The following is a 12,728-nucleotide window of genomic DNA, read 5'->3' on the forward strand; positions in this document are numbered from 1 at the left end:
CAGTCAAACACATGGGTCTTTCACTCCTGCATACACACTCCTATACAGACATATCAGAAGAACAAAAGGCCAAAAATAATGGGTGAAAGATTAAGCAAAAGCTAACCTAGAGAACTTAGCTTTTAGTGATTGTTTAAAACAAACCAGTGATTTGGCTTACCTGATAGGCCGAGGAAGGCTGTTCTAACATTTGGTAGCTACAACCTCAAAAGCATGATTGCCTCTTTTTTTTAAAATAAAAGTGTGGAACAGTTAGGAGATGCTCGTGCTTCTTGTAGCTCGCTGCAGATTCTCAAATCTGCTTTGGATCACAGACCTGTTGTAGAAGCCAGATTTATTTCTGTTTCACTTTACTGACCGGCTGCCAGACATCTGTTTCGAGAATTCCTGACACTTGGTGCTACACAGCTTCAAGTCCAAAAATTTTCCTCCAAATCAGCTCTATCCTGTCCAGATGCTGCTCTTCATATGATGTCATATCATATCACATGATACGCCATTCATATGCGATGCCTATAGTTTCTTCCAGATCTCGAGTGTCAAAGTTCCCTTTAACTGCCATCTGTCACAAGGTGGAAACACCAGGCAGGAAGCACTTTGATATCTTGCTTTTGTTCTGCGTTACCATGAAGGCTGAAGGACCAGAGAATTTATCAACTGTGAAAGTCTTAATGAAGATTAAAGACCTCCATCATAACATCTAACACGTTAATGAAGTCCTGGTTGTTTCAGAAGTAAGGGGATTCCCAGATATTTACACATGCCAGTGTGAGAAACCAAAAGCAGACATATTTTCTTACTTTCACTTTACTTTACTTGTAGATAATATGACTGTAGATATACCTTCTTATGTGCTGTGATTACAATTTGCAAGTTTAATAATTAGCCACATCACGACCGAGGATCAACAGGTAGGAAAGAATTACCACACATAACTAATGCAGCGAGTTCATCAGTTATAAGCCACGAGCAAGTAAAACAATAAATAAAGCAACCAAAGTTCCAGCGAACCGAATGACCCGGTGGAAGAGAGAGGCTGCGAGCTCGAGCCCTCATTTATAGACGAGCAATAAATCTGTTCCCATATCCAAACAACAACACGAAGAGGGCGTCTGTGATTCCCGCCAGTTAACAGATGTTTAAACATTTACAGGTGTCTCACCTCATTACCATCCGCCCAGATCATTACCAGGTAAAGCACATTAAAGCCTCCTCCAGGCTAAGGGGTAGAGGGGGTGCCTCAGAATTCCTGTCAGGATTCATTAACCTGCAGTTCAACAGCAATTTATGGATCAACGCTAGCCATCATAACCACAATACTAATGAAAAACTAATTAAGGCTGCATAAATACAGAGTCTGGAGAATAATACTCGTTTTCAAATGTTTGTAGCTCAAGTTTCATTCTTTCAGTCCCTACCATAGCCCATTTTTAAAACTGCAGTTTGAGAATAGCTGTTATGAAGCATGGGGGGGCTATGACACCGAAGTGTCACTGTGTAAGTGGTAACATCAAATTCAGATGGCTCATTAAGCTGCTTTTATATTGTATTAATAAACATCCTGCTCTTCGGTACTGTATTACTTCTTACAGCAGCCTGTGAATATCAGACATCTTATTTAAGCTCACATTGCATGCTGTAAGTCAATGGATTGTGCTAAATTTAATGTATCTGCCACTTTACATCTTATCTCTTGTCATAACCTTTATAGAACTTTGAAGTGTGAATCATTACAGTTAGCTGGAAACATAATTATCTGGAGATCAGTGTGGGTTACGCTCCAGGGCTCGTCAGCTCTCAATTATCCACGAAGGTTAATGCACATCAAAACAGATCATGTTCACCTTTACTATTGATATTCTCTCCTTCTTCTTCTTCTTGACTTTTTTCTTTAGTAAAGAGCAGATCATTATCAGGAGAAGCTCTCTGCCTTTGCGTACTGTAGAGTTTGATATCTCATTTGATCTCCTCTTCCTCTTAACCCTCTCTCAGGAGCCGGCCAAGTTGTATCCCCCAGTTGCAGCAGAGAAGAGGCAACCAATCAGAGTCCTCTCTTTATTCGATGGCATTGCCACAGGTGTGTAAGTGCTGAGCGGCAATTAACCACTATTCTCATCATCAATAAATTATTGATTAACAGGTTAATATGATCCTTTATCCTTACGACTTGTGCCATCATAATCGGGGTGTGTTGCTTTAAATAAGAAACAAAAAGAAATATAAAGATATCCTGTCACTTCCTTATTCTACGCAGTTTAAGTCGCATAAAAAAAGTTTGGTGCAGCTCACGATATTCTCAGATTAAAATCTCTTCTTCATTGAAGAGCTTGCCATTGAAAATGAAATAAAAAATAATACAGATACACATAAAACAAAAATAAAGCAAGTGAATTTAATGGTAAATGAGAAAAGTGGTTAAGTGGAAGTATAAAACAGAAATGTGAAGACAAAGTAAGATTTACTTCATCCATCCCAAAGTTGTCAAAGCAGTTAAAAATGAACACGACAAACATGAACAGCTGGTATTGGCTCAGCCTGGCGTTCTGACTGTGCGGGTTTAAGTATTTGTTATAAATGCTGTATGTTATAAATGTTGTTTCACCACATTCTGTTAGAAGCTTTGAGTATTTTGGAAGGATTTATATCTATTTTAAAAGATAAACATTTATAATAAGATTCAAGATTGTTTATTTTTCACATGCATAGTTATACAAGTACAAGACGCAGTGAAATGTGACCTGATGCGCTCCATGACTGTGCAAAGAGAGAGAACATTATATACAGTGAGTGAATATATACAAAGAGGACATTATGTGCATGCAGTAAGTGAGTGAGTTATATAAATTATATAAATAAATTAAATAAATAAATCTGAGAACGTACATTGTGTGAGTGGGGTGTTAAAGTGTCTTGTGCCGTAGTGAAGCCAGAAGGATCAGGAATGATATGCGAATGTGGTAACAATGACTCCTGTGTCACTTGCTTCTCTTGAGCCTCTCTGTTTTTGCTCGGATGGCGCAGAGCCTTCTGCCTGATTGCAGAAGTCGGAACAGTTTGTTGCTGGGATGGGACGGGTCCTTCAATATCTGAGCTGCTCTGGACCAGCATCTCCTGTTGTAAATGTCCTGAAGGGAGGCGAGAGCAGCCCTGCAGCAGCGTTCTGCTGTACGGATCACTCTCTGAAGACCTTTTTGGTCCTTAACAAAGCTCTTCCCATACCAGGATGCAATGTTCTGTGTGAGGATGCTCTCCACAGCACCTATATGGAAAGTCCTGACTTGAAAGTCCTCAGTTGTAAGGCAGTAGTTATGCATTAGGTAACAAAGCAATAAATAAATAAACAACTAAAAAGGTGCATAGTCTGCGCGGAGCAGTCAGGAAGGTGCCTGGACGTGGCCGCGCCATCTTAAAACCTAAACCCTTAAAGAGTTTTTAGCATGATGTTTGTGTGTCTGTCAGGTCTTCTGGTGCTGAAAGATTTGGGCATCCAGGTCGAAAAGTATGTTGCATCAGAAGTGTGTGAAGACTCCATCACTGTCGGCATGGTTCGACACGAGGGACGCATCATGTACGTGGGAGACGTACGCACCGTAACTCGCAAACATGTAAGAGAAATCATTATTGCTCCTCAAAACCACAACGTAACCAGAAAAATTTCCTCACATTATGTTAAAGGCAGTAATCTTTAACGTGCTGTGTTTCCACCGACAGATTGATAAATGGGGACCATTTGACCTGGTGATAGGAGGAAGCCCCTGCAACGACCTTTCCATAGTCAACCCTGCAAGGAAAGGACTTTATGGTAGGAAGCACTCGTATAATCATTTACTTGTTGCTCGTTGTGCTAAATGAAATAAGGAGGCTGAACTTTCCCTGTCTTCCTTCAGAGGGGACCGGCCGGTTGTTTTTTGAGTTTTACCGTCTGCTGCATGAGGCGCGGCCAAAACCCGGCGACGAGAGGCCGTTCTTCTGGCTGTTTGAGAACGTGGTCGCTATGGGAGTCAGTGACAAACGGGACATCTCCCGCTTTCTAGAGGTACGGCAAACAAACCCACAGCAGTTATTCTGTAAGTGAAATTTAAAAAAAGCCCCCCAACTACATCCCCACAGGACATTCTCAGTTGTGGTACAGAAGGTTGTTAGGATCCATTTATCCATCCATCCATTAGTTAGGTCAAAAGTAAGTCTTCAGGGCCGTGGTGCAGTATGACATAACATTCATATTCCTCTTCAGTGCAACCCAGTGATGATCGACGCCAAGGAGGTTTCTGCTGCCCACCGCGCTCGCTATTTCTGGGGAAACCTGCCCGGCATGTCCAGGTGATACAAACACACAAACACCACAGGTTTGTTCACTTTATTTCAGTAAGGAGAGATCATTTGGAAGAACTGAACATGATTTATTGAGATACAGAATTCAATACAGTTGTCTGGCGATTAGTCTCCGATGACCCATCGTAGCAGAACAAAATCTCAGTAGTAGCAGGAATTAGAGGACAGGACCCCCCAGAGTCTAGACACTGGTGGTGGTGAAGATGGAGGCTTGCACGGAGCTCTGAGTCACCAGGATGAGGCGGAGATGGGGAGGAGGTGGGTTGCACTAATGTGCATCTGAGAGGCAAAAAGACAGAAGTGTAGTGTGAAGGGTGATTGACTTGGAGAAGGTGTACAAGAAGATGATTGGATTAGAGCAATGATGTCAGTATTGAGTTTGAAAGCATAAGAAAACGAAAGCAATTAAAGAACAGACAGCAGCCGGACACCTGGGAAAGTCAGCTGCAGGGTGATTACGAGTTTTCCTTACTGAATTGAAAATGCAACTCTTCTTTAGGTTGTGCTTTTCTAAATACCGCAGGCCACTGACACCGATGGCAAACGACAAGCTGGACCTACAGGAGTGCCTGGAGCATGGCCGCACAGCCAAGGTATCCACTTGTGTGTATGTGTGTGTGTTTGTGTGAGAGAGTGTGTATTTGTGTGTCTGAATCACAGAAAGCTGCTGTTGAAAATGAGAGTAGGCTGTAGGATTAAAAGGGATGCGTGTGTTGGTTTGTTTGTTTGTGTCTGTCTGTGCGTGTTTGGTTCTGGATGCTAATTCCAGTTTGAGAAGTTGCGTACGATAACGACACGCTCCAACTCTGTGAAGCAGGGGAAAGACGAGCATTTCCCCGTCTACATGGACAACAAGGAGGACATACTGTGGTGCACCGAGATGGAAAGGTAGAGGAGCCGCGTGTTTGTGTGTGTGTGTGTGGTTTTTTATTACCTCTTAACATCCAGCAGGTGACTGCAGACCTCTAAGGGTAACGGTTAGATTTCATTTTGACCATATGGGTCTTCTGTATTTACATTTAGGCTTACCTTAAAAAAATGAAAAATCCATATATACATACCTGTACAGGTGGATGTTAAGAGGTTAATTGTTTTAAGCATGTTCTTGCATGAAAGTGAACTTGTTTGAATTATTAAAAGAAGCTATATCCTGTCAAATGGTCACATGGTGACATAGTAGGGTTGAGATTGTAATTCAAGCATGTTAGACCTGAGATCATGTACGTGTCTCGCCTCACCCTCAAACGGTCGCATCAAATGGCCGGCCCTCCCTGAGCTTAGTTCTGCTGGAGGTTTCTTCCTGTTAAAAGGGAGTTTTTCCTTCCCACTGTTGCCAAGTGCTTGCTTATAGGAAGTCATTTGATTGGTGGGGTTTTCTTTCTCTTATTGTAGCATCTTTGTCTTACAATACAAAGCTCAATATGAGATTAATTGGGCTAAAAACTTATGATGTAGTTGTGCCACGTGTTTAACTAACAAGATTTCCCATTTCATGAAATGAAATTGTGTCTCTGCTTTACTATTTGGTAATGAGGGAGAATTTCAATATATGTAAATTGTAAAATGAGAAGTGGGGTTCATATAAAAAGAGGGGTGATTACTAAATGAGACACAGGTGGAAGCAGTCAAATTCAAGGTAAATGAATAATTTGACCGTGTTTCAATGGAGGGAAAGAAACAAAAGCAGGAAGTAAAACATTAAAACAAAAAATAATCAAAGCAAATGAAAAGCAAACATTTAAGACACATAAACACTCACATGCACACACTGTAAAGGACTACTTCCTGAGATCCCTTTTAGACCACTGGCTGACCTTAGTCAAGACCACAACCATCATCCCTCTTCCCAAGAAAAGCCAAACCACCTGCCAAAATGACTATAGACCAGTTGCAATCCAATCATTGCAAAGTGCTTCAAGAGAGTGGTGCTGGCCTACATTCAGAGCAACATCACAGACACTCTGGATCCCCTGCAGTATGCCTACTGGCCCAATAGGTCCACATCAGACGCCATCGCTGCTGCCATTCACTATTTCCTCTCCCATCTGGGAAACAAATACTCATACATCAGGGTACTTTTTGTTGATTACAGCTCCTCCTTCAATACAGTCCCACACAAACTCACTCACAAGCTGGCAACACTCGGCCTGCGCCCCACCCTATATGACTAGCTACTGGACGTTTTGACTGGTAGGGCCCAGTCCGACGACACTGCAGTGATCGGTCGCATCACTGGAGGGGATGAAGCGGCTTACAGGAGAGAGGTGGCCGGTCTTGTGTCATGGTGTGAGGACAACAACCTCACCCTCAACACTGAAAAGACAAAATAGATGATAGTAGACACGAGGAAGAAGGGGAGGCATCACCAGCCGCAGTTTATCCGGGGCCTTGAAGTGGAGAGGGTGAGCAGCTTTAGATACCTGGGCGTCTACATCTCTGAGGACCTCACCTGGACACTGAAAACCTCACAGCTGGTTAAGAAGGCGCAGCAGCAGCTGTATTTCCTGAGGAGGCTGAGGAAATTTGGTATGTCGGCCAAGATCCTCAGCAAGTTCTACAGCTGCATTGTGGAGAGCACACTGACCAGCTGCATCACTGCAGCAAACGCCTGCAGAGAGTAATAACAGCTGCTGAGAAGATCATCAGGACTCTGCTGCCCTCTCTGCAGAGCATCTACCATCACAGAGTCCAGAGGAGAGCTGCCTCCATCCTCAAAGACCCCACACACCCCCAACATGGACTGTTCACACTTCTGCCGTCGGGACAAAGGTTTAGAAGTGTGAAATCCAGAACATCCCGACTCAACAACTCCTTCTTCCCCACTGCTGTCAGACTCTTGAACAGCTGAACTATTTTAACAGTAATAATTTTGCACATCAGGTCATCTTACATATTAAACCAGCATTAAGCTCAAAGCTCTTTTGCACACCAATCTATTTAACACTTCAGTTTTTGTCTCCATTTATTTATTTATACTATTTGCATTTTATCTGTTCCAATTTTATTTGCACATATTAACCAGCATCTGTGTGTGGACAGCAGAGAAAGAATTTCATTGCACAGAGAAATGCTTTTCTTTGTCCTCATGACAATAAACTTTTTGAATCTTTGAAAGACAAAAACTAACAAATATAACAAATTCAAATGAAAAAAAGAATCTTCTTTTAAGTTTAGGATCCTAAGTGATTTGAAATATTTCTTGGCTTTGCTTCACAGACCTTTTTCTATTTAAAGTCTGAAGTAATGATCTGTGTGGTCTGTTTCAGGGTGTTTGGTTTCCCCGTCCACTACACCGACGTGTCCAACATGAGTCGTCTGGCCAGACAAAGGCTTCTGGGGCGTTCGTGGAGCGTCCCTGTCATCAGGCACCTTTTTGCTCCTCTGAAGGAGTATTTTGCCTGCAACTAGTCACACACACCAACTCCCTCCCACGTACAGACACACACATATAAACAGAAACAGACACTGATAACCATACACAGTGTACAGTCAGTACATGAAGGTTGGCTGACGCAAAATGAAACAGATGACCGGACATAGACACACAAACACTCACATACACACTCTGTAAAGGACTGCTTCCTGAGATCCCTTGTAGACCACTGGCTGACCTTAGTCCCCTGGTGCTACCGTGCTACCACACACACATACACACACACACACAGGTACAGTTTTCTGTCATACACAAACTTCCTGTCCAACCTTGAAACTGATGTCTTCTGGCTTTACTGTGTCGTATCAGCTGGAGTTCAAACCTCCAGGGGGCGCCAAACTAACACAGATGCCCTGCCTTTTTTCTGTCTTTAAGATCTCTATGAATACGTACAAACAGACCAATGAGTCCCGCAACACTTTACTGTATTCATGTGTTGTGAAAACAGAAAGACACACAAACACACGTAACATTCGTGGTGCTGGTCAGGCAGTGATACAATCGAAATGGTGCCACTTTAATACAACACTTTTACAGATTTTGGTGCTCTTGGAGACTGAATGGTCTCTGCTTGTTTCAGTCGCTGCAGTTTTGAGTTCAAATAGACGAGCAGGTGGAGGCAACAGCAGGCAAAACAGGTAGCTGTGAGGTTTAAGGATTGAATGAGGGTGCAGGAGAGTGTCCAAAAGGAAGATAACGCAGCTTAGATTTCTTGATGCATGCTCCAGGTAAGGAAATCCCAAAAAGTTGATTCTGGACATAGCGCTTTCAATGGGAGGAACGTTTCGCTCGAGTGAACAGCGGAAGTGGAAGAACATTGTACCAAAAAGGCTTCAGTAAAGCTGGGAAGACACCTAAAGGAAGCTCCAGGCAATCCTGGAAAGAAGGACAACTGCTACCTAAGCAAAAATGTTTATTGATCTTTTTTTTTTCAGGAGTAATAGAACAGCTGAGACGTATTTTCTGTAAACACCACGTCTCGGTAGCTTTCAAACCCTAAAACACCCAGCGCCAAAAATTGCTCCCCCCAAAGGATCAGGTCCCCCAGCACAAACAGAGTAATATAGTTCACGCTGTTAAGTGCCAGAAGGATTGCCACGATTCATACATTGGGGAAATCAAACAACCTCTGGCTAAGCGGATGGCATCTCTGAATTGAGGAGGACGCCTAAGAGTTCATCTTTTCACTTTCATGCTGTGATTGCAGTCATTCCCCAACTCTCTGTGAATGGTATGGCAATTTGCATGTTTATGATCATGAAACTGACCTCACAGTCCATTGTTACTCACTGGTGCTAGTTTTAGTCATTATGCAAAGGTACTGTTTATAAGGTTGGGGAAACCTGCAGTCAGGTGAGACTGAGGAAGTCACTGAAAATGCTACGTCCAGATGAACAGAATCAACTTTTTGGGACCAGCTCAGATTAATATATAGATCGTTTTTCTTAGTGTGACTACAGCTTAATAAGACTATAACCTTTAAATGTTTCTTAAAGGAGGAGGATGCTCTTGTGCTACAAATAATCCTTGCAGATGAATTTATACCTCAGTGCAAAGAAAAGAAAGAAAAAGAGATCCACTTTTATCTAAAGCAAAATGAAATAATAAAATAAAACAGAATTTTATTGGGATGCAGCTGTGGTTTGAGGAGTTTATTTTACTTGTTAATGTTTGATTTTTGTATTTTTCAGTAGTTTCTTGTGTCTCCAGGGTGGACTTACTATTATCACTTTAGTTTCAGTGTTAGTTTTACTTCTCCTTATTATGAAATGTATGGTAGTTTTTATCATGATGGAATAATACAATACAACAAAACAAACACAGAGATGAAGACATCCTGGTGTCCTCAACCTGGTTGACAAATTGACTAAAACCGAAGACAGTTGCTGTATAGTTTAATATTTTATATAGTTTTGTAAGTGTTTTGGTTAGTTTTCGTTTTATTTCAGTGAACTAATTTGTGGTTTAGTTTCAGTTAACTTTAACAGCCTTATTATAAGATCAAAATGCTGACATATATAAAAGCAAAAAACCTTCTGAATGTAAACAAAAGTTATGAAATTTAAAACTAGTACAGTAGAAACATCCTTGCTGCTGTCTGCATCCTCAGTGTTTAGAGTGCCCTCTAGTGGGAGACAACCATACTTCATACTGCAAATGTACTCTATACACCGTATATAAAACACAAGCTACTTCTACTTTCCTCACAACAAGCAAACCATCTCTGTACTGTACTGATTACTTCCTGGTGGTTTTCAGACACTAGGTTCACGAATGCTTTTAATAATGAAAATATTTCCTCGTGTTTCACTTACGCTGGGATGACAACTGTTAAATGACTTTGGTGCTCATTTTCAATGTAATATTACTCTGATGTCACTCAGCTGATGATCATCAGGAACAAGTAGATGTCATCATATTATACCAAAGTTTGCCTCGTTAACATTATTGAAGGCAGAAGACGACGTTCATTGGATGTTAGGTTGATAGATTTGAAGTTAAATTCAAGTAATCTCAAATTTAACTTGATTATCTTTTGACTTCCTCTATTTCTTCAAGGTATTGTTTAGGGCTAATGGGAAATTTCTGTAAAATGTTATGCTAACAACTCTCCAGCATCATAAATTCCAAACATTAAGTAATGTGCAAAATAATTTAGTGTTTGAGTGGATTTGAGATCATGAAATGCAAATATATTTATTGTTTAGGACGTGGCACAGTGTCCTCCAAATGTGTACTAACTGCACTAACTCCAATGCTTTTGTTGTCTGTTTTTGAACTGGCATTTGAACATAAGATCCAAATACTGCCAAGATACCAAAGTAGAAACTGGATTTAGCTTTTGTTTCATTCTATTCATATTTTATTTTTTATATGTACAGTGAACTCAAATGTATACTAACAGTATTCCGAGTTTCATATGAAAATCTCACCTCAAAATAGAAGTGAACAGTTTTAATCAAACTTTTTTTTTTCCTTTAAATTCACATCAACTTAGCAGAAGAAGGTCTTTTGACAATTCCTTAAATGTGTTAGAGAGAAATCAGCCGTTGGTGAAGTAGGACCGTGTAATACCACTTTGTACCACAAGATAGCACATCAGGTTTATGTATTATTACTTAGGCTGGCAGTCTGGCAAATGAAAGGAGTAAATGAATGAAAGGCCTCTTGAGGAATAAAAGCAAATATCAGAGGGTAAAACCATATCAACAGAGCCACATGGAAAACACTGCCCCCTGATGGTGAAGGATTTAGTTAAAAGCTGCAAACAGCTGCAAAAAGCTCCTTTAAAGAGAAAGCCCCTCGAGGCATTTATTTGGACAGTTTTGAAATACTATCTAAATTAGCTTTAATTTCAAAGGTCACTGGGACATAAGAAACAGAAATAAGAAAAAGAAAGAAGGTATTTTTCCCCTGGAAGTTAAACTTCTATCAACATAGCAAAATTCCCAGGATCTCAGTTCAGGATGTCTGTGTCTCTGTTTATGTGCTTTCAATCTCCAACTCCAACCATAGGGAATATAAAGGACAGGATTTTATCCATCAACTTAAAATAACCAGTAGTCTTTTCTTGCATTGCCCCCTGCTGGTCATTCAAAAAAAAAAATCCAGGTTTAAGGCACTTCTGTCTTTTACAGAATGAGGTTAAACTCATTCTGCAGGATTATTTCTGCCTGCAGAGCACCATCGCCTCCGAGAAGCATTAACCTAAAACATTGGTGGTTAGAAGTAGAAGACATTCAGCATCCTCTTCTCAGCAGCATTTTACGCTCCCTCCTCTTACAATGCAGCTTCTTTCTGTGCCTCAGCTCCACTGTCAGTTAAGTGACTAGTCTGCCATCCCCCTGGCACTCGTTCTCCCCCTGTGCTTCACAGGGATCCAAAACGTCCTACAGTCACCGTTCTGCGTCGGCTGAAAGCAGAGGCCGACTTTACTCTGTGGACAATATGCTGGCTTTCTACTTCCTGTGACTGAAACAGATAGCCCTGTATAAATAAAAAGAAGCTTCCTTATGTAACACAGGTTCAGCTGTGTGAGCCTTCTTGGGTGTTTCATCTGCCTTTCACCCAATGCATGCTGGGATGAACTCAGCTGCTCTGTGAAGAGGAAATGTCATCCAGTGTGGTGGCTGTATTTATTACACACACACTCACACACACACACACATGAGAAACAAGTTCATATGTATGTTTTATTTAGACAGGGCTGCCTTTAGAGAAAACACTTCAGTCTGGTGCTTTTGGTCCTCGGACGACCATCTTTTCCAGGAAGCCTTCCGATCCTCAGACCTTCCTCAGATACCAGCTAACAACTGGACACATGCAGTCTATGCCGTCTCACACACACAAACACACACACAGACCTTCACACAAACATGCACAACCTCTCATAGCCACAGTAAGCCAGCAGGTTCAAAGATTTTGTTCCATCGTGTTTACTCTCCGTTTCTACAACCAACCTTCAGGTGCTTTTTAAACTCTGCTCTTTTTTACAGTGCTCTTCCTGCAGGTCTCACACACACTCACACTCTCATTTGCTGGAAACAACCTTCACGCTTCTCCTTTCGCTACAGAACACCCAACACCGCTACACTCACACATGCATACACACTGTGTTCTTGCCGGCCGCCTGTCCGCCATCAGGCTTTCCGCAGCGCTGCTGGCTGTGACATCATCATGGCCCACGACGCTTGGTGCTCCCAAATCCTGCCCACCCTTACCCTAATCTCTCCCTCACTCCAATAACCCCACCTCGCCCTGCCCTGCCCCTCCCCAGGTGCTGCATGTCAGTCAGTCAGTGTAATCTCCGATTCCATGTTAGATTAGGGAGTAACGATAATAATAATATGGTAATAATAATTACAGTAATAATCTGTTATTGTGTGTGTGTACTGTTCCAGGTTGGTGCTCAGTTCAGTTCAGTCTCAGCCTAGAGTGGAGAGAGAGAGGCTAGAGAAAGCAT

General features: G+C 41.6%; 1 protein-coding gene and 1 long non-coding RNA gene across 9 annotated transcripts in view; one reads left to right on the plus strand and one right to left on the minus strand.

Annotated features, from left to right (window-relative positions):
• Positions 1 to 12,728, plus strand: part of LOC146692252 (DNA (cytosine-5)-methyltransferase 3A-like) — a 101,759-nt gene that overhangs the window by 87,668 nt on the left and 1,363 nt on the right. For 3 of the 8 annotated variants that reach the window (XM_085432307.1, XM_085432313.1, XM_085432308.1), the window contains 8 exons: positions 1,993 to 2,077; positions 3,460 to 3,605; positions 3,712 to 3,802; positions 3,888 to 4,036; positions 4,235 to 4,320; positions 4,832 to 4,925; positions 5,102 to 5,220; positions 7,599 to 12,728. The exon at positions 7,599 to 12,728 is cut by the window's right edge and continues 1,363 nt beyond it. In XM_085432307.1, the coding sequence (XP_085288433.1) occupies positions 1,993 to 2,077; positions 3,460 to 3,605; positions 3,712 to 3,802; positions 3,888 to 4,036; positions 4,235 to 4,320; positions 4,832 to 4,925; positions 5,102 to 5,220; positions 7,599 to 7,740 (912 nt within the window). In that variant the 3' untranslated portion in view covers positions 7,741 to 12,728. The remainder of the gene's footprint in view (positions 1 to 1,992; positions 2,078 to 3,459; positions 3,606 to 3,711; positions 3,803 to 3,887; positions 4,037 to 4,234; positions 4,321 to 4,831; positions 4,926 to 5,101; positions 5,221 to 7,598) is intronic. The other 5 variants (XM_085432312.1, XM_085432315.1, XM_085432309.1 and 2 more) reach the window with 3 other exon arrangements.
• Positions 4,350 to 12,728, minus strand: part of LOC146692253 (uncharacterized) — a 16,536-nt gene continuing 8,157 nt past the window's right edge. The window contains exon 3 of the long non-coding RNA XR_014915158.1: positions 4,350 to 4,611. This is a non-coding gene — a long non-coding RNA (uncharacterized LOC146692253). The remainder of the gene's footprint in view (positions 4,612 to 12,728) is intronic.

Source organism: Copadichromis virginalis, linkage group LG15 (genome assembly GCF_057382275.1).
Source record: "Copadichromis virginalis isolate Kocher_CV1m ecotype Utaka linkage group LG15, C_Virginalis_male_GT1.1, whole genome shotgun sequence".
In the NCBI taxonomy this organism is placed as follows: Eukaryota; Metazoa; Chordata; class Actinopteri; order Cichliformes; family Cichlidae; genus Copadichromis; species Copadichromis virginalis.